The following is a 27,222-nucleotide window of genomic DNA, read 5'->3' as shown; positions in this document are numbered from 1 at the left end:
TCCTTATACAAAAAACTTAATTTGGAGGAGCAAAAAAGTTTTAGGAATTCTTGAAACTAAAATCAATGGGAAAGAGGACTAGAATGTCATTATAATTAGTTATAAACTTGATTTTATAACTCATTAGAAGAAAAATGTTCTAACAGAAGAGGATGGTCAGTATAGAGCATAGAAAATAAGGCTGACCACCCACTACCATGATGACCCTTAGGAGACAATAATAGAAATGTTGGATATGATAGGGTCTATGTCCAAAAGAGAGGTAGGGGACATGTAAAAGGAAGAGAAAATGCAACAGACCCAGAATAGTCCTCCAAATTGGAAAGTCACTGTTCTAATCAAGGAAGAATGAGAGTCCAACTGGTTGAATTGCTGATAGGAGAGGACTATGAGAAAGGACCCAAACTATTATTGTGATACCCACATACCAGAAAGTGGTTTCCAGATGAGACTCAGGCAAGTCAGGAAACTTGTCCAAGTCATTTATGACTGAAACCGTTGCCAACTCCAGATCCCTTGTACTGTACTACATTCTCCTAGACCAATGATATGAGACTTGAGTAACCTAGATTTTTACCCCAGAGTCAATCAAACCAATTTCCATGAAACCTAGAAATTGCTGGAGCTCTATTTGTGTGTGCGTGTGTGTGTGTGTGTGTGTGTGTGTGTGTGTGTGCGTGTATGTGTGTGTGTATGTGTGTGTGTGAGAGAGAGAGAGAGAGAACTACCTTGGATCAAACCCAGGGGTACCGAACCACTGAGCTAAATTCACAGTCCTTGTCGTTTTTAAATTTTGAGACAGAGTGTCACTAAGTTGCCTAGGCTGATCTAGACCTTGTGAGCCTTGTCTCAACCTCCTGGGTCACTGGGATTACAGGTGTGTACCACCATGCCTATCTTTTGACTTACATACAGTGTGGTTTCAAACAAAATTGGGGCAACTCTGTACAGTTCAACATACCTTACTAAATCTGGGGCTAACAGCATGATTGATTTGAGTAGACTTGCTTTCATAAACTCTTCAGGCTGATTTCTCTGGATGAGTTCTGAGAATTCTTAGAACCTGGGAAGAGTATATACAAAGAAATTCTGATTTTGTTATAACTTGACCAAAGGCTTGGTAGTGTCAAGTCCAAAAACAAATTCAGTTTCCTTTTGGGTATTGCTTGGGTTTCTCTAAAGAACTGTGTACAACAGGATGTTTTTAATAGGAAGCTCCTTCCTTTATGACATCATCAGACAGAAAGGTATCTAAGGGGACTATTTGAGACACTCAGAACAACAGCCACTTTTGTGGGAGTCCAAGAACAGCAACTTTTAGAAATGAGGGTAAATATTCAGGCTTCATTAGGATCCTGAAGACAAGCCAGCTGATAAAATATGGCATCTACCCATAAGGGCACAGTCTATCAGATGATCAAGACAAATAAAACTGGGTCCAAGGTAGATTCAGCACATAAAGGGACTGAGGTTACTACTTCCACCCCTCATCGGGGACATGGGTACCTTCTTTCCTCAAGCCACCGAAGTGCTGCTGTCTCTCTGAACCCTTCTTCCCAGCAAAAATTCGAAGCTGCATTTCACACTACTCCTCATTCAGCATCAGACTACTCTCGATTTGCGTCCCCACATTCAGGGCATGTCCACTCTGCAGCACCCCTACATCGGGGAACTGAGACCCGATCAAGAACAGAAGCACACCGCCATCACTCTCCTCATCGAAAGAACCAGCAAGTTCAGACACCAGCTTCCCATACTACAAGTGTACATCGGCACCTTAGTCCAGTCAGAGAGGAAACAATACGACGAGGTGGTGAGAGCAAGCCAGGGCGTGAAGTTGGCCACCGTATCTTATCCCCAGATACCAAGTCCACCCGTCGCTTGAGTTTTATAGACCAGAAGGATAACTTGCACTCGCAAAACTTGCAAGATGACCCACCTTCCAAGGTCCATAACCCTCAAGGGGTCAGAGTTCCTCGTAGGATTTCAGCCTATCCAAAGGATGAAGCAATACAAACAGATCCCATACGAAAGTTGACTCTTGGTGAGGTCAGATCTCCAAAGAGTCCCTCTAGCCCAGAGCATGGCAGCAGCCATGTTGCAGAACATCGGACAGTCCATAGAAGGCTCCTTAGCCAAGAGCCAGAAGTGGGTCCTCACAGTTCAATTCCTTCAGAATCCAAGTCCTCTCATAGGAATATGAAAATGGCATCATCCCTCAAACTCTCTGTCCTTAAAGATTTAGTTGCTGGAACCCGAGCTGCTGCACGTTCAGATCCTGAGACTCTCTACAAGACTGTCTACACTGAGACTAAGCCCTCTCCAAAGGTCATAGTATCAGAGCGGGAATCCAACATGAGGTCCCCAACCCGAGACAGCGAGGTCAGCCGCAAGGCCACCATCTCTCCACAGAGACAGTCAACATACCGTATGACATCTCGAGCAGTGTCTGAGGGCCCCCCCAAATCTCTCGTCTTTGTCACTCCAGAGCCCATCTATAAGCAGCAAATACAAAGACCCCCAGAAACTATCTACGTGTCCCCAGGACCTGCACTCAGGTATCCAGAACCCTCCCGAAAGCCCTCCATCCATGCAGAAGTGGAACTGACCCCTCGGCCCTTACCCCCTCGGTCCTTACCTAGGTATGGGCCTGATTCCTCATGGTGGGCCTTACTGAATCCTGAAGTTGAAATGCCCCAAAGCCGGCCGACAACACCTGATTTTGAGCCTAAGTCTCCTCCTCCCCTAGACTCTTTAGTGTCCCTTTTTGAAATGGACTCAAGCCCTTTCTGTGAGGACCTGATGTTCCAGAGAGAGAAGGCAAGTTCACCATCACCACCACCACCACCAAAGGAGTCTCCAGGTCGGGTACCATTGAGGGAAGTGCCACAGGCCCCCAAGCACACCATCAAACAACCCATTCAAAGGTTTAATGCTTTCTTCCTGGGTATGTGAAGAAGCAGACTGCCCAAGTGCAGCCCCAATTTAGTGAGATGGGACATTGGGGTGGGCAGGAAAGTCCCCCCTCTTCATTTCAGGCCTCAGGGCTGCCCTCCTGCCAGTGTCAAAGCTAGTTCCATCTTTGAGCCCAGTGCTCCATGACTTTTCTGCCAGCTTCTCTGAGCTCCAAGTTAATGACCTCGATGATGATGCTTGGACCTGGCGTCAGGCATTGACTCTTCCAGGCAATGCTGCTTAACTTTTCAATGGAAGGTAGTAGAGAGTGGTTTGCAGGATCGGAAGCTGATTCCCGAGTGTGGAGATGAAGAACTGAGCTGGGGTGAGGGCTGGTAAGGGCTGTTGAAAAGAATAAGGGCCTCAGGTAAATATTCTGGCATCAAAGTGCAGTAGGTGGGTCACAGATGAGTCAGCACTTGGGCTTACAGGAGGGGGAAGACATTAATGGTGGTGAAGAGGGAGGGTGGAAGGAAGGGAGAGGGAGAGGGGAATATGATATTTGGGCCTAAGTGGGAGGAACTCTTGGAGAGACTGAAGGGCTAAGGGCATCTTTGGGTGGAGACAGAAAAGTAGATGTAAGTAGTGGCGGGGAGGGGTGTCATCGCACAGACAGAAGAAAGCAATAATCTGTCTGTTACTTTCAGATGTCTCTGAGGAAATGCAGAATCGAATCATCTGGTGGCTAAAAGGTCTGTGCTTTTCCTTCCTATGGGTTCATTGTGGGAGGTTGAGGGGCAGAGTGGGATCTTTTTATCTCTATTATAGAACTAGGTCTTATAGTAAAGTGCCTGCTGGGGTTTTGACCTGAAGGAGCAGAACAACTTCTCTTGCCTATAATTCTACCACTTAGAGCCATTCCTTTGGGAATTGGAACTTCTTTATTTTCAACATTCTCCTCTTAATGAGAAGTCACTTCAGGAATGAAGAATGATTTAAACCTCATGGTCTTTCAGATTACCTAGTCTTACTTATCATGTCCTTTAAGGAAAAACAAAAAACAAAAAACACCAAAGCAAAGTACTTGCTTCACAGTCTTGTTCGGAACTGACTACACACTAATTCATGTGTCTCTCTGGCTCCTCAACCCTTCTCAATTCCCAGTACTATGACCTGGGGAAATAATAGCTGCTGCCCAGGAAGGGTCTCCATGCATGTCTGGGCCTTCTCCTTGGGGTCACCAGTGGGTTTTGCAGCCAAGGGTAGAAACTTAAGTGTCCTCAGGACCTCAGGACTCTCCATTCATTTTGTATTCTCTGGTGGCAGGGAAGGGTGGGGACAAGCCCTCAGAGTAAATAGCAGTAGGGAGTTCTTGCTCTAAGCATTGTGTAGCTCAAGATAAGCTCCAGTCCCTTGAATACTACAGAGCCCAGGGCTCTGGATGAAGAAGTGACTGGGGAGGAGAGAGCCCTGGAAATCCAGTCCAATCCCAATCAGGATGAGCCCTCTGAATGATAGATTGCAAAAAGCAGCTCTGCCCTTCAGAGGGAGCAAAACTCGATAAAGCAGGAAGGTAATAAAGTATGGATTCTGGAATTGTATTGGGCTTGAGCCCCAGGTCTAATATTTCCTGACTCTGACCTTGGGTAAGTTATTTTACCTCTCCAAGCCTCAGCTTCCCATAGGTTACATGAGAATAATGGCTTCCTCTAGGTTATTGTATTTACTACTTAGCATGGTACTTTTCTGCAGTGAACACTCAGTAAATGCTAGCTGTTGTTATTTAGGCCACGAGTAACAGGAGGGGATTTGGGCCAGGTTATGCCTATTCTCACTGGGTATCTTTAGTAAAATTCTCTTTTTCCCTTTCTGTTGGTACTGTCTGAATTCCATTTGCTGCTCCCTGGGAATGCCTGGCTTCTACTTCTCTGTTGTGACAGATGACGAGGTAAGAATGTCACTGGGAGGTTATTTCCAGCCTTCCAGTGCCCCACCCTCTCCTGTCCTCTGAAGGAAGTGGGTGTGGAGGGAGACAGAGCTGCTCCATAGGGTTGCAAGTTTGTCCGTTGCACAAGTGTGCTTGTGTTCCACTTGCCAAGCTGTGCACCTGTGGCACTACTTCTCCCCAGAGGGAGATTTGCCCAAGTGCTGTATGAGCTATTACAGCCCTGGAGAGAAAGAACAGAGAAGAGATGTTTGAGCAGATGATGAATCTTGCCAAGTGCTCTGTGGGAAGACTGGGCAGCTATGGGTTGGATTAGTCCCCACCTGACTTCCCCTCTCCTGCCTGGGGCACTCCAGAAAGGGGTCACTTTTCTGGGTTACACACTATTTGGGTCCTCAATTTGGAAAGGCATAAGGTGGACTCTGCTCTTGGCAGCCCTGTGTCCTAAATTTGGCAGTGTCCTGATTTTGCAGTGTATTTATTGTTCCCATAAGTATTTCGGCTCTTCTTGGCCCATGTTTGATAAGATGATCAAAGCTCTTCCTGTTTCCATTCTTTCTTTTGCCATATTCCTCTCTTACCCAACACCTACCAATGACCTCTAATAAGTCCCATCCATGGGCTGACTGGCCCAGGCCAAACAGTTGACTATAGATGGAAAACAATGAATGGGGGACAACTTGAGCTTAGATAACCAAGCAGCTGAAGGGGAGGTGTCCAGGAATGCAGCTGCCACCCCCTCTGCCATTATCCAGCCCCCAGCCCTGGGCTCAGCTGTAGGTGGGAGTAGCCACTTTTAGAGATAGTCTCCATGTAAAACAGTAAATCCCTCCTTCCCTCCCTCCTTCTTTCCACCCCTCCCTCTTTCCTTTTCATAGACAATTTTTATTCAGATGGCTAGCACTCTCTAGGCACCATTGGGGAAAATCTTATAGTACACACATAACATTCTTCCGCCTTGAGAAACTGACCATCTGGTTGGGAAGATAAGATATGTACAGGAAACATTTAAACAACAATATGCAGTAGTCTCTACCCAAATGTCAAAATAAACAGAACAGAGTAAATACCCTTGGAAGGTCTTAGAAGAGAGGGAGTCAGCAGTAGGGGGTTCAGTTACATCCTCCTTCCCAAAGCCAGGGGGAGATATCTTAACAACTGGCTTCTTGCTTACCCTTAATATAAATCTATACCTTTGGGAAGGGGCACTATTTCCCTTTGTTCAAGATTTGATGTTTTTGACTGAGCAGGCTCCTCCCTGTCCTCCCCCACCCTCACCCCTTTTCTCTGTTCATCTTGTTTTAGTTTAGGAAGTCAAAAGCCTTGGCAGCAGGACAGCTCCTACCCAAAATAGCTCTTATCCTGTCTGGATAATTACAGCTCTCCAGCCCTGTTCGGCAGCAGAGCTGCTCCCCAGAAGCTGGAAAGGGAAAGCTCCCAGGCAGCTGGGCTGCTGGTCTTTCTGGCTCTCTGAAATTAGGGTGGCATGAATGTGAGCCAGGTAGTCTCCCCCAAAAAATGTAAGACAACTGGGCTTTCTCCAGTCTGTCCCCCAGGCTGCATGGCCCTCAGGCATCTCCAGAATGGAGACTCTGATGCTGGTGTCCAAGGCCTCTGCTTCCTCTGATCTGGGAACGTTTGACCATAGCGTCTGTTCCAGATTCCATTCCCAGCAGGAATTCTCTGGTGGCCCAGCCCCAGTGCCTGGCCTGGCTCGTGGAAGGCTGCATGTTTGTTGTTGAGCTTCACAAGCCCCTGTGGGTCTGCAGCTGGAGATGGTGCTTCTGTCGCTGTCAGACTCCTCCCCCATGGCTCCTGAAGGACCTTTTGTCTAAGGAGTTAGGGGGACAGATACTTCTCATCCTTGGATTGGGACATTAGGGATTAAAGTCTCCTGAAAGGAGGTGGTACTGGATTGAAGGAAGCATTCCCAATAGTTTGTTGTTGTTGTTGTTGTTGTTGTTGTATAATGAGAGAGAGAACTAGCAGAAGCTCAACAGGAAGGTCTGAGGGTACTCTTGGGTTGGTGGTGGCAGGGGGATGGAGGGCTTCTTTCTCACACAGCTCTGGGGAGTTCCTGGAAATAAAGCAGCTCTTGACAGGAGGGGCCTCAATACTTCTAATGGACAGGGCCACCCAAGCTCCAAGATCCTGTGTCTTCAAGGCACCTGTCCTACTCACCCTCAGATATGACTTCTCAAGCTGTCAGGGAACAAGCTGGTTATGAAACCATCTCTGGAGAAGAGGCCAGAAACCAGAGAAGACCATCTCAGTGACACCTGAGGCAGACCTCAATGTCTTTAGGATAGTCAGCTTCCTTAGTGGTTCCTTTCTGAACCACTGGGAAGTTTTGCTTAGGGGCATTTTGTTTACACAGAAATCCTCAAAGCCTTAGAGGGACCTGGAGTGTTTCTGCATTCATGGGGCTGGTAACAATCTTAGGATGTGGCTGTCTGAAAGCAACCTTGCAGACTGTTTTTCTCACCTCTCCAATTACCTTTGCTTTGTACAGAGGATCAGAATTGAGAGGAAAGGGAATTGTTGAAAGAATGGCTCACAAATGGAGCAGAGCACCTCAGGAGTCTTTTCACAGTAGCTTGACCCTACCACACAACTTCCTAGGAAGCAGCCATCTCATCCTGTCAGATGATACCTTGATCATCTCCAGCTACCATAGGTTGCCAATTCCAGAGCAGGATGAAGTCTGGTGATCTCTGGCCATGACTTGCTAATTTGGGGACAGGCAAAGTTGACCAATTTGTAAGGATTTAGCACTGAAAGTCCTGTGTTCCAAGAATCCTTTCAGTCTTGGGCACACTGTGACAATTAAGTCACCTGGGACAAGCTGTGGTCTACTTCAGCAAGAACCCCTGGAAGCACAGGGCAGGGGAAATGATTTCTTGGCTTCATTGTGAGACCTGGACAGGTCCCTCCTTCTGCCTATGACATGGACACAGGAAAATGTGCTGCCTTCCTCTGGGGTTTGATGGCAAAAGGGAGGACAAACTCCCTTTGTTCTTTGTTCTGTCCAGAATAATCCCACATAGGAAAGAACTTACCACATCCACTTTGGACTTTGTGGTATATTTTCAGAAGCTATTTGCTTTCCTGACTGGAATCCATCTCCAACATGATATCTTTCTATAAGAGTACTTTGGTGGTGTTTGAAATGTTGGATTTTTCAAGTCAGATGTAGAAAAAGTAGGTGAATTACAGAGGTTGGCTTCAGCGGACAGGGTACATACTTCAGTAATCCATAACCCAGAAGCCACCTCGACAGCTGCTCAGCCAGAAGAAGGTTTTCCTGCATGGCAGAAATGGCCATGTCCCTTCATCCTCCTCTGCTCAGCTGCTTTTGGCTCAGCTGCTGTGAAGGGAGCAGCAAGAAACAGCTGCACCTTGGGGGCTGAACGAAGTCTTGGAGGAGGGGAACAGAATGTGAAGCAGTTCCTGAGAGAAGCCCAGCTTCTGAGACTCTGAGTAAGAGGACTGGGCCAGCCAAATTCTCTGCCTTATTTGGCACAGTAACCACGGCCAAAGTCATCTAGTTCCATGGGGTCTCCATAGAGGCTGTCTTCAGGAATTTGGGTTAGTAGGTCTGAGACCAAGACCTGCTTTCTAGAGACCGAGTGATGTCCAACTGGAAAAGCTGACTCCAGGGGTGCCAACAGCAAGGTCATTCCATTGTCACTTTAGTCTGAGGAATCACTCTATTATTCTTTCTCCTCCCACATGGCTACACCCATTACACATGCACACTTCTAATCCTTAGGAGAAAAGGCATTTGAAATAGTCAGTTGACGGTGGCTGGTTTGGTGTAGATAATTTTCCCAAGAGCAGAGATAATAGCTACCATTCATTTCAGTGATTATACCTTGTTAAATGCGTTAGTGAATCTTTACAGCAACCTCTGAGGTAGATCTTTTCCTATTTGACACATGAAAACACTGAGGCTCGGGATTTGTTCAAAGCTGGGAGCACTTTAAGAAGTATCTTGCCCCAAAGTTTCAACTATGTGGTATAGAAATCCTTCTTCCTGTAGCCACATCTTCCTGGAAAAATAACTTCTCAATATTTCAACAATATCAAGAATTATGAAGAGAAGAGTTTTAGTGGGAGAAGTATCCATTTATTTGCATGTGAATTATGAGCCTGGGTGGTGAGCATGAGCTAGAAAGCAGCCAGAATTAAGGGCAAGTGATGGGTCAATGAAGCCCACAGCCTCAAGGCTTGTGCTGCTCTAAAAATCAGAGTGAACACTAATCAATGCATCCTTTTAGTCAGTTCATATTGATCAGTCAACTCCTGGGGGCAGGGACCTGCTTACCAGGGCAGACATCACATCACATCACATGTTCTCATCATGTTCCCTGGATTGAAATGAATAGAGGTTAAAATAGAAGACACGCTTCTGCCCTTGAGGGGCTTGTGATTAATTACAAGAGAAAAGTATATAGATGGGTCACTTGAGAGGGTGTGGACATCCAAGGACAAAACAAAGTTCAGTGAAATGAGTCAGCAAAGCTTCTAGTATGGAAGCACTTGGAGGGTAAAAGACAAGGGGTGACAGATTTTGGCTCAATTTTGAGGAAGACCTTGGAACTCAGCTGCCCAAAGTTTGAAGGCAGATGCAGTTTGTTGTCATGGGAGGTATTAAGACAGAGGCTGGGAAGATAGGGAGGCTCATGAGGAGAGTCAAACATTCAGTAGGTAGTCACATGGAGATTTGCAAGGTCCCTCCAGCTCTGAGCTCTCTAGCCCTACCCTGCTGGGGTGAGTGTTAGAAGGACCTGTCCCATCAATTGATTGACTTCTAGCACCGTGCAACCTTTGGAATTGCCCCTCTCTATGACTGTTTAGCAGGAATCAGGAAATACAGTTCCCCCCAACCTTGCCACCCACATCTCATGCCTGGAACATGGGACATGAGGCAATGGCTGGGAGAGACGTGGGCTTAAGATATTTTGATTTCTTCCTTCTGCATAGACCTTGCTGGACAGCGTAGCTGAGGTTTCCTTAAAAGACACAACCCAGTGATGGCCCTCTGCCCCAACCCCAGGGCTCTCTGACTATATCATCAGTGACTCATGCACCTCTGGGGGAAGGGGGGTACAATTAGTTTTTATGTCATTTAAGGAAAACAGCTTGTGAGAGACAAAAGTAGTCTTTTGCTAGTCATGCAGATTGAAATCCTGATTTCCTGTGGTAATCCATCTTTATTCTTGGCTTGAATCTGGGCCCTGGCTTGGCCTGAGTGCAGTCTCCTTGATTATTAGCACCTGTGCCAAACAACCTTCACCACGTGTGGTTTTCTGTACAGACCATGTTGACCTGTCCTAAATAAAGGAGTCAAAGCAGCATGCTGGAGCTGTGGTTACTTAATTTGAGTTTCCCAGAGGAATGACCCTCTGTGCTGAGCTAAGCAACTACTCCCCAAACACTTGGCTCACCACCCTAGCAGTGCCCAGGAAATTACATTCTAGACAAGGACATCAATGCCGGGTGGGATGTTAAATATCAAGGGAAAGCCAGAGCTGAGTGATGCTGAGGCAAAGTTGGCTAGGCCACCTGCCGGCTGGAGGTGGGAGAGCACTCTCATCAGTGGTTTCTACAAGGGCTGCTGGATCTCAGTCCTGCTGTGGACCAGGTATGAGACCCTACCTCTAGCAACATGGATCAAGAGGGCTGGAGCTGGGGGAATTCAACCTCCTTTATTCCTTCATTTCCCTGCCCTGGAAATGGGCCCAGGTAGGGCAAGGGACTTTTCAGGCAGTGAGGTAACAGTTCAAGCTGGCATGGGGACATATGCCAAGGCTATGTCTCCGAGAACCCTCTAAATGCTACAGGGCTAGCATACAGGGGCTGTGAAGGTGGAATGGCTCAATCTATTTTTGGCTTTTATTTTACCCAGTGTGCCTCATGTTGGGCCTCTGGTACTGTGGTTAGAAAGGGACTATGGACTCAGACCCCAAGATTCTTGGCTTGGAGCTAAGTTCCATGGTCTCAGGCCTCTCTTAGGGCCTCACTTCTCTCAAGGCAAGCTGGCACCATCGTGCCTCAGGACACACAGGACTTTCTGGAGTCTGAGCAGTGGATTCCAGAGAAGAGTGGGGATTCCAACACAGATGAGGATGAGCTAGCTGAACTACCTTTAATTTTTTATTTACTAATTATTATTTTTTTGTGGTGCTGGGGAACAAACCCAGGGCCTTCTGCATGTTAAGCCTTGAGCTGCCTTTTGAGATGTTTCTGTGTCCATACTTTAAATACAGCTGGAGTTCTGGTGGGTGGGGATGTTATGATAAAGGAAAATAAGACTCTGTGATGGGGCTACCATATATATATATATATTAGTTATAGGTGGACACAATACCTTTATTTTTTATTTTTATGTGGTGCTGAAAATTGAAGCCAGTGCCTCATTCATGCTAGGCAAGCGCTCTACCACTGAGCCACAATCTGAGTCTGGGGCTGCCTTCTTTTCCTCCTCACCTCAAGTCACAGACTACTGATTGGAAACACCCAAGAGGTGTTCTTATTTTTTATTTATGTTTTTATTTGCACATTATAGTTTTCCATAATTGTGGGACTGAGTTTTAACATATTCATGAATACATACAACACAACTTGCTCCATTTCGATCCCCAATGCTATCCCTTTGCCTCTTCTCCTCCCTCCCCCAATCCTTGACCTCACCTCTGTTGGTCTTACTTTTAATAATTCTTTTTTATTTTTGGTGGGGTGGTACCAGAGATTGAACCCAGGGGCGTTCAACCATTGAGCCACACGCCCAGCCCTATTTTGTATTTTATTTAGAGACAGGGTCTCACTGAGTTGCCTAGTGCCTTGCTTTTGCTGAAGCTGGCTTTGAACTCACAATGCCCCTGCCTCAGCCTCCCGAGCTGCTGGGATTACACACCTGTGCCACTGCGCTGGGCCCCAAGAGGTATTTTTAAGAGTACCTGCATGAGTAGTAGGGGCCTGGGGCTTTGAACAGTGGAGTCTCATGGAATCCAATTTTGACTTTTGGATCTGATGGCAGTAGTAGCTACTGCTTCTGCAAACTTCTAACAGCCATTGGTTTTTCTCTTTAGGTCTTTATCCTCCTGAATAAGCTTCAGATCTCCTGGTCTACCCCAGGCCTTGGCTGGGAGCCTCTCTACAACTTCAGAGGTCCCTCCTCACTGGAGTCAAGCTGTAGGCCCCCATCCTATTCTTCCAGAGCCATTTGAGTCTCTTCAAGTCCAAGTTTTCTTTAGTATCTCCTTCTGCTGCCTTGTTTTCTTCCTCTAAGGCCCACAGCATACCCTCCTTCCTCATTGCATCTACTTTTAGAATGCCAGAAATTGCAAGGAAACTTTAAAATGATCTAGTTTAATTCCCCTTATTTTCAGGAGTAGGAACTAAGACCCTGAGAGGTGAAGTGAGTTAGTTGCTCGTAGTCACCCAACTAGGAATTTTTCTCCTCAACTTGCTGGCTCATGAATATTTGCTCCTGATATCTTTAAGCGACAATACCTCTTAATCTCCCAGTCCACCAGTGCCAAATATTCAATCATATTTCCAATAGCAGTCCCATGTTTTCTGGAGCCTGATTTTACCAGCTGTTCCTCCCCGACTGAATTCTGACTGGTCCCAAACGTGGCCAAGTCGTTCACAGATCAGGTGGAAATAAGGTAGGCAGGCATCTGACACTTCTACCCATAGAGAGGGTCATGTCTATGGGGCTCAGTTTTGTCCAGAGCAAATATAGGCAAAGACCAGTCATCCTGGTCTTTTAGGGGTCAGAGGGGGATGCTTCTGGAATTTTCCACAGGAGGCTGACCAGCTCTTAACTTGGAAAATCCTACTTAACTTGGACCCTACTTAACTTGGAAAATCCATCACCAACTCCCCACCTCCAAATGTTCCTTCCTCCTAGCTGTTGCTCTGGCGCTTCTGAGCTTCTAATACTTTTAAAGCTGCTGAAGCATCTGTCCTACAGCATCTCACCTGCTTATCAGAGGAAGAATGGTCCGACTGGGCCTGGGTCATGATTGGGCTGGCTTTTCCAGAGGCCCTCCCCACTTTCCTCAGCCCCAGACAAAGTTCCAAGGCCCTATTAAAGCCACTCAGCCTCCCCCTTCCACCCTTCCAGCAGATGATCCCTGGATAATTTATGCAGTAAATCCTCTTTAATCTTTAATCTGGAGTCCTGCACAAAGGGAACTTACTGCTAACCTGTCTTTTCCACAGCTTGAATGGAGCTGAAGAATGTATGACATTCCCCTTTAGGAGGTGTGGGGAGGGTATGGACCATCAGTAACTTGGACATCAGTCAACTTCACTTCCATAAAAGCTTGATGAATCCCTGGGGTGACTAAATGTTTCTCTCCAACTAGTGTGGCAACTCCTCCTCCCCTTGCAAAGGCATCTCCTCCTTCTAGGGATGTTAGGTGGTTCCTTGCTTTCTTTTTGGATACTGGTTTTAAGCTCCCGCGGTCCTGCGATGCCCAAAGAGGTCACTCCAGGGGTAAAGGAAAAGCCAGGCAGTCAGTGCAGCCCTGGGTCGGGGAACCGAGGCCTACACAGTGCCCTGTGCGTCAGGGGATGGCTGGTGCCCCAAGCCTAGCTCACGCAGGCACCCACCGTGGCAGTGCAGGCCCCTCCCGGGGGCCGACTCGCCCCGCCCCCGCCGCCGGGCCCCGCCCCGAGCGGTCGGAACTCGGGGAGGCGAGTGGGGGCAGGCGGTGCGGCGAGGTCCGCGCGCAGCTCCAGCCGCGGGTTGCTCGGGCGCTGTCCAGGCGGAGCCGGCCCGGCCCGGGCTGCAGCCATGGTAAGACCGGCGGGTGCAGGGCAGGGCCAGGGCGCGCAGGACCCGCCGCTCCCTGGTGGCTCCGAGGGGATCCTCTGCGCCGCAGCTCCGGCTGTGCGGGGCGAGAAGAGCTGTCGCCGGCTCCAGGCTCAGGCAGGCACTGCTGGCGGGCGGCGCTGCGTTGCGGTTCCCAAGTTTCTCTCCCCACCTCCCCGGCAAGCGGAGCAGCTACGGAACGGGCCCCGACCCCCAGGAGTTGCCCTTGTTCTTGGAGGAAGGGGTGGGTCTGTGTTGTGGGAGGTGCCCGCGGCAGAGACCAGCATGTTGTGCTGGGGAGGGCGCGTCAGCGATGAGGGTGGTGAGGGTCTCCGCCCTTGCCTGAGTCATCTGTTACCTAGATAGATGATCCTTTCTCACCCATCCACCGGGAGCTAGCACCAACTTCCTTTGGAAAACACAGAGACCCATCAAACTGCCAGCATCCCTAAAAGGGATGGTGAGATGCTTGGTCCCTCCTTTCCACAACCTGGCAAGGGGCAATCCATTTCTCAAAGAAGCACCTGAACACCTGAGAGGGAAGCCCACCCCACCATCCTGTGGGGTGGGATCAGCTGTATCACTTTGCCTCCCAGACAGGAACCGTGGGGAAGCTTCCTCTGCTGCACCTACCCGCCCCCCCACCCCACCAACTAGGTCCTTCTGCAGTGTGTGGGGGTTGGGGGGAACTCATTCCTGCCACCTGCCTGTAGTGGGAAGAGAAGCAGTAACCCCAGCCAGTCTTCTCAGAGGTTCCCAGGTAGGAGGTTTTGATGCTTGGTTGTGAGGATGACAGCTCTTGTCGTTGTTGCCATAACCTGCCATAAGCACAGTGTATGGGTGTCTGGGCCTCCAGGCCACATCCACCCTTCCCAGTCTGGAAACCTCCCAGTCTTTGCCCTCTGTTTTGGGAGGCACAAGCTGTTTACAGCAGGAGGGGATTCTTGACCACCCTATGAGGCAGGATGTTGGCTGTGGGCAGGCACAAGAGGGGAACTCCCTGCACCCTGTAGAATCAGAAGCTTTCAGGTTTAGAATGGCCAACCTTTTGGGCTCTTGTCTCTCAAGCTGTGTCCAGGCGGAGGCCCAAGTCTTGGCCAGGAAGTCTTGGTGACCCTATAACCTTCCCCAAAGAGGGTTCCTTAGAGAGCCCAAGTGGTGCCTGTCCTGATCCTGTCCCCCTCCTTTTCCCCACATGGGGTATGGACAGGCTGATTGTTCCAGGGATGGAAGCCTGGGGAGATGTTGTTTATCCCCAGTGCCAAGCTCAGCAGGGACCAGAGGGGCTTTTTCTGTTACACACCAAGTTCAGTTCAGCTGAGGTCTTCGGAGCTTTCAGTTTGGCTGAGGCCACCCTGTTCTTTTCTAATTAAAGACACCACCACCAACAAAGTCTCCAGTCTCAGGCCCCTACCCTCAAGCTAGCCAAGTCCTTAGACTGGTTCATTTCAGGTCACAGTCCTCTATGAGGGTCTCCTTGTGAATGGAGCTCGGAGCTGCTTTGAAAATCAGTGTAGAGACCTCCTCAGCCCAGGAGTCCCAGGGGGTTTACATTTGCATGTGAAAAGAATGACAGACCAACATTAATGACCATCCTGTGACATGAGAACTACTTTCTCTCCTCAGGTTCAAAGCAGCTTGAGGTATCTCATCTGGGAGTGATTTTTGTCCCCAGTCTCCCTGGGAGGCAAGGAAGGGCCATTCACAATGGACATTAAGGCCCTGAAATTAAAGACACTATTAAGACTCACAAAGGGGTGTTTCCAGCCCAACCAGAAACACTGGCTCCTAGTGGAGTGCTCCATCTATACACTCCCAGCCAGATTCCTCAGTGCATCTCCCACCTAAATGGCAGCTCTAGAACCTCTGGAATGTCGGTTTCCCACATGTTTGAAACCATGCCCCTCAGAGACCAAGTGCTAGCAGCTCTCTCACTGACTTTCTGAGAGTGATGGGATGATGGAATTGATACATGTCCTCATGAGTCAGAGGTCAGGTATCCTAGGGTGGTCAGAGTCACTGGAGCAAAGCCTCTTCTGTGGCTGGGATTCCCCTCAGGCAAATCTAGGAGCAGATTTTCTAAAACGGAGGGATAGCGGTTTCTTCTGCTGGGAGAAAACAAAGGGATACTTGGGAAGACCCCTGGAACCTATACCCAGAGGATTAATGGATATCCCACCCTACTTCAGCACTGCTTAAGGTGAAAGAGAGAGATGGGGGGTAGGGTTGGGAATAGGTTTCCTGGGTGACTCTCCTGGGTGTACTGATGAGCCAGGTCACCTTGGGGACAGTTCATAGTCTTCAGGCAGGTCCCAGAGTCCTTGGGGGTTAACAGAAGAGGCCAAGTGGATCAAGAGTCTGTGCTGCAGACACACTTGGGAGGTTGGTGCTGTGCCCACCAGGGTAGTCAGCGAGCAGGCGTCATGGGGCAGCCAATCAGAGGAGGAGGGGACTGCAGAGGAACCAAGTGATCCTACTGCAGCTGAGCTGCCCTTGGAGGGTGGGAGCCAAGGGAAGGGGAGGAGGAGGAGGGAGTGGGGTAGGACATTCCACAGGCTTTTTTGGCCCCTGCCAGAGACAGAGGGAGGTCAAAGAAAAAGGGAAAGGAGCAAGTCCGGAAGCCAGATGACAACAAGAGCATCAAGACAAGGCTGTTTCTGTGTGTGAGGAACTTTGCCTGGGAGATAAAATTAGACCTAGAGCTTGCTGACAGGGAGTCTGAAGTGTGGGGCATGGACCGTTCACTGGGATGGCAAGGGAATTCTGTCCCTGAGGATGGGACTGAAGCTGGGGTAAGATGCTGCTCTGGGAGATGGGTGCACCTAACTTGTCTTCTCCCTGCTTTGACTGGGAGTGGGGCTCAAAATCAGTGGCAGAGTTGGGGGGTGTGGAGAGACAGAAGGCGAGGACCTTGGTATCTTTGACTCCTTGTCCAGAGCCGTTTGGCTTCCTCCATGCATCATGCATAGCCAGGGCTGTCAGAGAGGGCAGTGCTGAATTTCTGGTGGCTCTGCTGGAAGATTGTGGGGGACAGGGCTCTCCATCAGCACCTTCCCTTTTCCCTTTCCTGTTGCCCCTCTGCTTAGTGCCTCCTGGTGAGCACAGTCCTCTCTCCCACCCTTAGCCAATCCCCAGACCAACTGTTGGGGCACTGTGGGGTTGTGTAGAAAGACAGTATTTCCTGGAATTTCCCAGACTCATTAGCTGCCAGACAACAGGATGTGCTATCCCTCAGCCCCATTCCTTCTCTGTTGCTGTATAATTAATTGTCCAAGCTGGGATACTTTTGAGAATGAAAGGGGGCACAATTAAATCATTATGCTAGACCAACAAGCATAAAAGGGTTTGTATAGTAAGCCCAACAGATCTCACAAATATCAGGCCTTCCTTAGGATTGCCTCTTCTAGTCACTAAACCCCCACATACCAGTTCTAGTTTCAGGCTAAAGAGCTCCTTTCCCTCCCTTCTGTCCAGGCAAGTCCTAAAGACTATAGGTATCAGCAAGTATGGGGACTTGAGCGGTGATAGCCTAGAAGTAACTCTTAGGGCACTTTTCCTTCTAACCTCCCTTTCCTAATCCTTCCCTTCTGGCATAAACCTGGCAGTATGCATGTCTGCCTCTTTCATTTCATCCCTTTGTAAAATGGGGCTATGCAGGAAGACTCTGACCATCTTATCTCCTCCATTTTACCTGGGACTCCACAGTGATCCAGGGTTGCCCCCATTGGCTTGGCCAACCCCCAGAGGGTGAGTCAGCTTCTGCAGCTGGCCCTTGTCCATTGTCTGGGGGTGGCACGTGGGTGTTGTGAGGCAGAGCTGAGCCCAGCACTGCCAGGCACTCCACAAAGGACGCTGACCCCCAAAGGAGAGGGGAAGCTACAGGGTCTAGAGCTGAGGGGAACTGCACATCTCTCAAGATGGGGGCAGGGTGGAACTGGCTTCTATAGAGGAGCCATTCCATTCTCTGCCTACCACCCAACTGTGGCTCCAGACACAGGAAGCAAGGTGACAACTGGGGGGTTGTCCCTAGATTGCTTTCAGCAATTCTGGAGTTCTAGCCATCCTTCCAGGCTCTTCCTCCCATCCTCTTACCTGGTCCCTCCTGGCTGCCCCCTGTCATACTCAGCATCCACTGGTAGGTTTACTCTTCTCTCCTGAGGTCCAGGGCCAGGTTCTGGTGTGGCTTGGCATCTGAAGTAAGAGTAGGGTCAGCAGGATTGAACTCTGGCAGTGAACCCTGGAGAATGAGAACCCAGGGTAGAATCTGCACCTGGGTTCCCAGCTTACTGACCAGCAGTGACAGACACAGAACCTACTGCAGGCTCTTGACCTGCCTGGGAGGCAGCCCCTTTCCTGTCATACTTTCCTGTGCCCCATTCTGACTCCCTGTACTCTCCCTTGAGTCCTCAGCCACACTCTTCTGAGGTTTCAGGCCTCTGTCTGCTCCTTCTTATTCAGTTTAACTTCCTTGCCTTTGGGACAGTCCCTGAATCCCAGCTTGGCCAGACCCCCAGGAAGGGCAGCCTCAACAAACTTCCTGCTGAGAGGGAGCTCCAAAACTGGAGAGCAGGGCTTTGGAGGCTGCCCAGGGATCCTCCTGGACCCTGGGGCCCTTCCCCATGTCTTGGCTTGGGGAGGTTGGGGAGAAGATAAGGGGGATGGTGAGCATGTCCTCTGGCCTGGCTGCCAAGTTTCTTTCCCTTCTAATCACGAATGCTTCTCCTCTCTCCTCCTCACCTCCTGTCTTCTGCCTTCTTCCTCATTCTTCCCTTCCAACTCCCTCCCTGCCACCTCCAACCTACTCCATCTCCCCACCCCCCTACCTCCAACCCCGGTCCCCCAGATCAAGCATTTCCTGGAGGACACCACGGATGATGCAGAACTGAGCAAGTTCGTGAAGGATTTCCCAGGAAGCGAGAGCTGCCACTCACCGGAGGCCAAAACCAGGGTGTCCAGGCCCCAAATCCCGGAGCCAAGACCCCAGGCCCCAGACTTCTATGATGATGACCTGGAATTCAGACCCCCCTCATGGCCCCAGTCCTCTGACAGCCAGCAGTACTTCTGTGCCCCAGCCCCTCTCAGCCCCTGCACCCGGCCCCGCAGCCCATGGGGCAGGCTTGATCCCTATGATTCCTCTGAGGTAGAGACTTCAGCACTGCCTTTGCCTTTTAGTGGGGTGGGTACAGGAAGACCCAGGAAGTTGGCTGAGAGTCTTGGGGTTTGTGTGTGTATATGTGTGTTTGTGTGCACCTGGGGCACATCTCTGTCCTGTGTCAGCCCCAAATCCACTCTTGTCTGCCCCCAAGAGCATTGGAAACTACTAGTATCAGCAGGGCCAGAAGGCCCAGCTTGTGCTTTCTGATGAGAACTCAAAAAAAGAGTCTGGCACTGCTCCTTTAAGGCTGGGGCAAAGACCTAAAAGAAAGAAAGAAAAGACTGGTGCTGGGTGCTAGGACCCTTCTTGCCTCTCACCCTGATGCATTCTGCCTTCCTGTCCATTAGGACGACAAGGAGTATGTGGGCTTTGCAACCCTCCCCAACCAAGTCCACCGAAAGTCTGTGAAGAAAGGCTTTGACTTTACCCTCATGGTGGCAGGTAGAAAGGGGCAGGGATGGGTTGGGCATGGGATGTTTTAGGTGTGTGTGTGTGTGTGTGTGTGTGTGTGTGTGTGTGTGTGGAGAGAGAGAGAGAGAGAGAGAGAGAGAGAGAAAGAGAGAGAAAGGGGCATGGGTAAGAAAGGAGCAAGCAGCAAATACCTGTGTCTTTGCAAAAAGTGTCTGAAAAATAGCCTGGAGTCTTTGGTGGCCAAAAATTCATACATGCTGGGGAGTGAAGTGGTGTAACAGCTTTGTAGTGTTGGCCCCTTCCATGTGACCTTGGGCAATCTCTTGCTCTCTCTTCATTCAAACGAGACAGCTGGATGAGCTGATCTCTGCTTCCTTGCAGCTCTAAAATGCCATGGTTTGGTTAGTCTAGTCCCAGTTGATAAGAAAACAGTTCCCACCAAGGCTTGATCCAGTGGAACTGCCTTTTGGCTATAGATCTTACCTTCTGATTTGGTACCTCTGTCCTCTCTCCTGTCAGGAGAGTCTGGCCTGGGTAAATCCACTCTTGTCAATAGTCTCTTCCTCACTGATCTGTACCGGGACCGGAAACTCCTCAGTGCTGAAGGTAAGGAAAAGAGAGGAGCATGAAGACAGGCAGGCAGACCTGTCTTGGGTTGTTAAAGTCACTACAGAGTTGTGGGGTGGGGATGATGGGATGGGGCCCTTCCCAGCATGCCAGAAACCCATGACCTCCTAGAGAGATTGACAGCATCCCTCTAAAGGCTGATCTGGCCTGGCACCCCACCAGCCAGCTCCCCAAAGATTTGGGTGCTGAAGCAGGGCAGGGATCAGAATCCTGCTCTCTGAATGAGTCTCTGACCCCCAAAGGATTCCAGGAATCCAAGAAAAAGGCCGGGAGCAGAGAAAAGGCTGGGGCCAGAGCCAACAGCCACCGGCATTTCCTGTGTTGGGAAATGTGTTCCTTGCTGGTTCCCAGAGAACAGGCCCTCAGGCAGCCTATGGGTGGGAAGAGGGGCAATGTGAATGAGGCAGTCTGGGCAGCAAAGTTGGCTGGGGTGGCGGTGTGTCCTGACTGGGCAGGTCCCTGCCCTTGCCCTTGCCCTTGCCCTTGCCTCAGTTTCCCCCTTCTTCAGAACGGATCATGCAAACCGTGGAGATCACTAAGCATGCAGTGGATATAGAAGAGAAGGGTGTGAGGCTGCGGCTCACCATTGTGGACACACCAGGTTTTGGGGATGCAGTCAACAACACAGAGTGGTATGTCTAACCAAACAACCCCAGCTGCCCCTGACCTACCACTAACTCTGCAAACACATACAGGCGCACACACAGACAGACTTGTTAGGAGGAAAGGTTTTGTGATCTTAAGCATATCCCTCCCCTTACTGGACAACTGTCGTTTTCTCTATAAAGTAAGAGGGAAAGGATTGGAATAGATGATTTATAACATTCCACTCTGACCTACCTATAATTCTATAATGGTGGTGGGAACAGATGATAAAAAAGAAGAGCCTCAAAAAAGCACACATGTGAAAACATGTAGCACAGGGCATGACACATAGTGGGTGCTCAATAAACATCCCTTTCTTTTCACTAGCAACATTTTAGATGCCAGGTCTTGATGAAAGGGAGATGGAGGAATATGGAGGGAGGACTGAAGGGGAAGGAGAGGCAAAGGGGGAAAAAACGGGTAGAAACTTGCTTAAACTCCAGGTACCCTTCAGGTTCTCTGCCAGAAGAAAGGGTGTTTTTGTCACACACACACACACGCACACACACACACACACACACGTGTATGCACACTTCACCATCCTTAGCTATTTTTTTATGAACTGGAGGGATGCTGAGGTAATGGTCAGACACAAGTCAGTAGATGAGGATAAAAAAAAGAGAGAAGGTGGTACCTCTAACGAAGTTAGACAGGTGGTAGTTGGAACCCTACACTCACAGTTCAAATCTTGCATGATCTTGAGCATGGCTGCATTCTTATTTCTTAAAATTGAAAAATACTAGCCTTTCTGGGTACTGTGATGCGCCCCTGTAATCCCAGCTACTCAGGAAACTGAAGCAGGAGGATTGCAAGTTCAAGGCCAGAGTAGACAACTTAGTGTGAGACCCTGTCGTGAAATAAAAACTAAAAGGGCAAGGGATGTAGCTCAGTGGTAAAACACACCTAGGTTCAATCCCCAGTACTGCAAAATTTTTTTTATTAAAAATATAAAAATATAGAAAAAACTTCCCTTATCATCAGAACCAGTTGATCTGAAAATCATTCCAGAATGATGTCTGGGCATTGGAAACTTTAAAAAGCTATTCACATTTACCACTTTTCATAATAATAATTGAAGGACCAGCAACATAATTTGTGGGGCCCCTTGTTCAAAATTATTAAGGATTTCAAGATATGACAGCAGAACATCAAATCAACCCTTCTGAGTATAGGTCTTCTGAGTGCAGGTCATACACTCATGAAGCTGACCCTGCAAAATTTGCCTCACAGTCTAGTCAGACCCTTGTAGATCTTTCTGTGCTGTGATCATTACATATCATTACTTTGAGCCCAGCTAACCAGTTTCTCTTCAACTTCATAAGTCTTGAGGGAAAGCTGTTTCTTATATTCTTCCACAGCACTGAGCTACTTCATGGGACATGGTCTTATGGTATCCATCAATATTCCTGGTGGGTTGAAGTGACTTCCATATTGTCATCACCCTTCCCACTCAGTCTCAACAAACCACTTGCCTTGAAATTCTAGTCCCAACCAGTACGTGGTTCTTACTGTAGCAAATACTGCTTTCTCCTTCAGTCCATCAAGTTAACCTCTTTTATTTTCCATGATAATATTAGTAATAATTTCAACTGCAATCATAATAACATCTCTACCTCACAGTTTATAGTGTACCTTAATAATATACTCATTTAGTCAACCAGTAGGAATTTATAAAGTACATGCTAGGTGTCTGCCCTGTGCCTGGACATTTTAAGAAATTCAGAACAAATATGAATGGACCCTGTTCCTGAGAGGTGTACAGTCTTGTAGTGGTGGTAGAGGATTGAGATGGGGAAGCAGTTCTCTTAACATATGTATCCATCACAAGTTAGTAAATGGGTCAGGCAATGTATAATGGCAAACAGTGATCTAGAAGTCAGAAAGCCAGGGACTCAGGTGGGTAGAGAATTTACTAGCCAACTGATCTGGAGCAAGTCTTCTAGCTGCTCTGGATTTAATTTTTTATATATATAAAATGAGAGTGACCGTGCTTAAGATGTAGTATCTACCTGTCCAGACAGTAAGGATTACACTAGGTAATAGAAGGCCAAAACTGAAATGCTTAAAAAAATTTAAACTGTCATGTGCTGTTTTATGATGAACAAACATCGTGGAACATATTTACATGAACCTAGATGATAATGTCAATCACTGTGTGACCTCTTGATGCAATCAATAGATGCTAAAAAACATGAAATCTATGACGCTGCTGCTGGCATAACACAGCACCTGTTTTATTGTAAACTCTTGTTTTGTGCTGGGATCAAACCCAGAGCTTTGTACATGCTAGGCAGGCACCCTACTTATATTCCCAGGAACTGTATTCCCAACCCCTTAACTGTTTTTTTTAAATAAGTAGAAAGCATGTATTAAAATAATGATAAAAGACATAGTATAATAAATATATAAACCAGTAACATAGTTAATATTATTATCAAGTAGCATAGTATGTTTGTTTATACCAGCATCACCACAAACACATAAGTAATCCATTTTTTTTTCTCTGGTGCTGGGGATTGAACCCAGGGCCATGGACATGTGAGGCAAGCACTTTACCAACTGAGCTATATCCCCAGCCCATAAGTAGTCCATAAGGTGCTATAATATGACAATTTTTCAGCTCCTTTATAATCTTATGGGGACCACCATAGTCTGTGGGATTCAAAATTGATGGAAACATTATGCAGTTGATGACTGCATAAAATGCTGTGTAGTGAAGAGGAAAGCAGTGCGCATTGGTATAGTTAAAAGAACCTTCATGGAAGAGCTGGTTCTTAGGGCTTCTAAGGACGGAGTGCGTTTGGAGAGGTGGAGGAAGGAGTGGGAGCCATATGAGCAAAGGCTCTGAGGTTGGACTCTGAGCCTGACTTAGGACTTCCCTGACTTCCAGCTGATGTTCACCTCCAGCCATCTTGCTGTTCTTGCTTTGATTGGTCACATGCACCCTTTCCTCTCATCAAACTAGTATTCATTGAACTCTGCCTGTATACTCAGTCAAATTTTCTATCAAGACATGTGAAATACATACCTGTCCCACCCTTGTATCTCTCTCAAAGTGTAGTAAAACAAACCAGAAAATAACAATTTCTTGAAAATACTCCTCAGGGAAAGGGCTACTTCTCTGCAATCCCAGAGCTCACTAGGCAGCCCCCACTCCCACAGTTTCTCTGCTTGTCTGTCCCTGCCCCAGCTGGAAGCCTGTGGCAGAATACATCGATCAGCAGTTTGAGCAGTATTTCCGAGATGAGAGCGGCCTGAACCGCAAGAACATCCAAGACAACAGGGTGCACTGCTGCCTGTACTTCATCTCGCCCTACGGCCACGGGTATGGTCCGAGCCTGAGGCTCCTGGTACCGCCGGGTGCTGCCAAGGGAACAGGCCAAGAGCATCAGGGGCAGGGCTGCCACTTGCAGGTGGTCACAGATTCCTGTTCCCCAGGCTCCGGCCATTGGATGTTGAATTCATGAAGGCCCTGCATCAGCGGGTCAACATCGTGCCTATCTTGGCTAAGGCGGACACACTGACACCTCCTGAAGTAGACCGCAAGAAACGCAAAGTGAGGGAAGCTGGTGGCGGGAGGGAAGCAGGTGGGCTTCTAGAAAGGATGAAGTCCCCAGAACTGTGGGCTCCTCATCTGTTTGCCAGATCCGGGAGGAGATTGAGCACTTTGGAATCAAGATCTACCAGTTCCCAGACTGTGACTCTGATGAGGATGAGGACTTCAAATTACAGGACCAAGCCCTAAAGGTGGGGCCACCCCAGGGCATCCCTTTTCCATCTTTTTTCTTGGGCAGAAGAAGAGAGTAGAATTCTATATAAGGACAGGCTTCTGGGGAGGAGGATGACCCTGGCTTCCTAGAGTGAAGCAGATATGAAGATAGAGGTGGAAAGGAACAGGTGAGAACAGGGGGTACTCCCCTAACTTCTTTCAGGAAAGCATCCCTTTTGCGGTAATTGGCAGCAACACTGTGGTAGAGGCCAGAGGGCGACGAGTTCGGGGCCGACTCTACCCCTGGGGCATTGTGGAAGGTAAAGCACTGAGTTTGGAACCAAGTTATTTCCTTGCACTTAGTGGCTGTCCCCTACCCATGCCCCTGGCTGACTCCTAGCCTTGCTATGCAGTGGAAAACCCAGGGCACTGCGACTTTGTGAAGCTGAGGACAATGCTGGTGCGCACCCACATGCAGGACCTGAAGGATGTGACCAGGGAGACACATTATGAGAACTACCGGGCACAGTGCATCCAGAGCATGACCCGCCTGGTGGTGAAGGAACGGAATCGCAAGTATGACCGGAAGCCAGCAGGGGGATCCCAAATGCAGCCTTGGATGAGACCGAGCCCCTCTATTATTCTACAGGCCTTGGGCTCAACCTGAGTTGGTGATGGGATCCCCTAGCCTTACCAGCCCTCCTTTCCCCTCCCCCTTAGCAAACTGACCCGAGAGAGTGGTACCGATTTCCCCATCCCTGCTGTTCCACCAGGGACAGATCCAGAAACTGAGAAGCTAATCCGAGAGAAAGATGAGGAGGTGAGAGCAGTGTGAGGTGGTAGGGGTTGACAGCCTGGGAAGTCCCCTGTTTAATTAAAAACCTCGGTATCTCTTGGTTTGGGAAAAGAAAGATTCCTGGCTTTGGTGCACACTTGGGATGTTGATTGGTGGTTCTGCCCAGTCTCCATCATACCTCCCAGCTACCAAGGTCCTGACTCAAAGGATTAGAACTTGGGGACACTTCCCCAATACCATGGGACTCTTCAAAAGGCCCCATTTTTTCTGCATGTGCCTATTCCAGCTGCGGCGGATGCAGGAGATGCTACACAAAATCCAAAGACAGATGAAGGAGACCCATTAACTGGATTTCAGTCCTGGATATTTAAATCTCTTCTTTATGCCCATGCCAGCCCCTCCCAGCACCAGCTCTGCTCAGGCCCCCGCAGCTACTGCCACTTCGCCTTACATCCCTGCTGACTCCCCAGAGACTCAGAGGAAATAAAGTTTAATAAATCTATAGGTGGCTTCTGGTATCCCTGTCTATCTTTACCACCTCCTGGAAACCAAGATCCTAGGACCCAGTTTTAAAGACAGATGGAGGGGGCCACTGGTGGCTTGTAGTAGGGAAGGGATGGGAAAATTTCCCTCTCTCATGATACGGTTCAATCCCTGCTTGAAATATACCCTGATTTCTTCATTTTAATGATCCTATCTATCTTACCTCTACTATCCGGGGCCTGCCTCTATCTTTCTCATATACAGTAACCTCAATTCTGTAGCAGTTCTGGATTTGATAGCAGCCCTTGGGAAAATATAAGGTATAAACTGCACTTAACCTCCTGACTTCCTACTTCCCCTGATCTGAGAAAAGGGGATATGCAGAATTAAGCTCTAAACTCTAGGATGCCTATGATAAAGCACTGAACAAATGCTTAAGGCCATGTAATCACCAAATACTAAAACAAATGCTGGGAATGAATAAAAGCATCATCATTGTCCTGGAGGAGTTCAGTATTCAAATATTAAGCATCTGCTAGGTTGCAGATACTGTTCTAGACCCTGGAGTTAAATGTATTGAACATAGAGAAGGTTCCTGTCTTCCTGGAACTTACTAATAAAAGTTCCAATGCTCTAGGAAAACGGTGGGAGCAACCGTGGCCACGTCTGTTATCCCAGGTACTCGGAAGGTTGAGGCAGGACGACCACAGGAGACCCTGAGTGGGGAAAAAAAAAAAAAAAAAAAAAAAGTTGTGGAGGGGATGTAGCTCATTAGCGTTCCGCTGGTTTCGATACTCAGTACCGAGGGGGAGGGGTTTTGCAATGCTCTATAAACAAAGATATTTGGAGATACTTTAGCCTTGGTGCCTGGTGTTAAAACGTTCAGGCCCACTCCAGAGTTGAGGCTTTTTGTTGGCAATCTGAATCAGTTGGTCTCCATTTCTGACTGTTGGTAGTATCGCGAGGCCACGGCGACCTCCAGCGGCCATATTCGGTCCTGTTGCCTGCTCTGGGTTTCCAGGGCAGAGGGAGTTAGGTACTTGGGAAAAGCCTGTTGCCCTCTTCCTTCACGGACAAGGAGGCCTCAGCTAGTTAGTGGCCGTCGATCCAGGTTTCCTATCTCTCGGGTCAGACATCTGAACTCAGGACTGGCGGCACAGGTCGTGAAGGGCGGCAGGGTCGTTTGTCAATAGTGTTGGAGGAACCCGTCAAGACACAGGAAAAGGGAAACCTAGAGCCGCCAGTTGGAGATCCAGACCGAGCTTCAGGTCTTCAATCCTTCCCACTCCCGAGTCTGCGTTCCCTCTCCATCCCCCCTCCCGCCTTTAGCTTTAGAACTGAACGATCGCTGCGAAACCCAGACGAGATTGGATATAGAAAGGCGCCACCGGGGATATATTTGAGAGCTACCCCGAGGGCGGGGTCCCCACCGGAAGTTACCCCAAGGCCTGTGCTCCTACAATGCCCCGCCTCCAATTGCGCTACCGGTAGGCGACTAGCTACTCCCACTTCCGGCCCCCTGAGTAGTCAGCAGCTCTCTTTTATTGCTTTTTCATTGGCTGCCGCAGGGACGCGCTGTGATTTCCCATTGGTCGCGTCTGCGCTTCGACGCCGCGCCTCCTCCCTCCAGGTACTGTCTCATCTTCCGGCGCCTGATAGGTTAAAGGCTGGGAAGGCGTCTGCTCGTTTGACCAATGAGAGAAACGTAGAGTGAGGGCGGCAGCTG

The 27,222-nt window shown here is 48.7% G+C and overlaps 1 protein-coding gene across 6 annotated transcripts; it reads left to right on the top strand.

The window, feature by feature from the left end:
- Positions 1-1,380: 1,380 nt before the first annotated feature.
- Septin4 (septin 4) lies at positions 1,381-25,972 on the top strand. 6 transcript variants are annotated; one of them, XM_047545059.1, is made up of 14 exons: positions 1,381-2,489; positions 2,559-2,947; positions 3,603-3,647; positions 4,836-4,843; positions 18,514-18,810; positions 19,173-19,266; positions 19,756-19,842; positions 20,372-20,495; positions 23,699-23,833; positions 23,947-24,064; positions 24,154-24,255; positions 24,441-24,537; positions 24,631-24,793; positions 24,991-25,009. In XM_047545059.1, exons 1-14 carry the CDS (start codon positions 1,381-1,383, stop codon positions 25,007-25,009), a joined length of 2,787 nt encoding a protein of 928 aa, XP_047401015.1. The 6 variants fall into 6 exon arrangements, with proteins under 6 accessions (XP_047401015.1, XP_047401014.1, XP_047401020.1 ...); XM_047545058.1 differs by adding an exon at positions 25,300-25,972 and having other exon boundaries at positions 1,414-2,947; positions 24,938-25,037; XM_047545064.1 differs by lacking the exons at positions 1,381-2,489; positions 2,559-2,947; positions 3,603-3,647; positions 4,836-4,843 and adding exons at positions 13,473-13,655; positions 25,300-25,953 and having other exon boundaries at positions 24,938-25,037.
- Positions 25,973-27,222: the final 1,250 nt, after the last annotated feature.

This window comes from Sciurus carolinensis, chromosome 3, assembly GCF_902686445.1.
Source record: "Sciurus carolinensis chromosome 3, mSciCar1.2, whole genome shotgun sequence".
Lineage (NCBI taxonomy): Eukaryota > Metazoa > Chordata > Mammalia > Rodentia > Sciuridae > Sciurus > Sciurus carolinensis.
Note: the sequence above shows the minus strand (reverse complement) of the source record. Positions and strands in the feature narration are given on the sequence as shown.

Bases quoted from the DNA above. Each gene is read 5' to 3' on its own strand.
- Septin4 (XM_047545058.1), top strand. From the start codon at position 1,414: ATGATCAAGACAAATAAAACTGGGTCCAAGGTAGATTCAGCACATAAA. The intron at 18,811-19,172 runs GTAGAGACTTCA...CCTGTCCATTAG, and splicing joins ATCCCTATGATTCCTCTGAG to GACGACAAGGAGTATGTGGG. The intron at 19,267-19,755 runs GTAGAAAGGGGC...CTCTCCTGTCAG, and splicing joins CTTTACCCTCATGGTGGCAG to GAGAGTCTGGCCTGGGTAAA.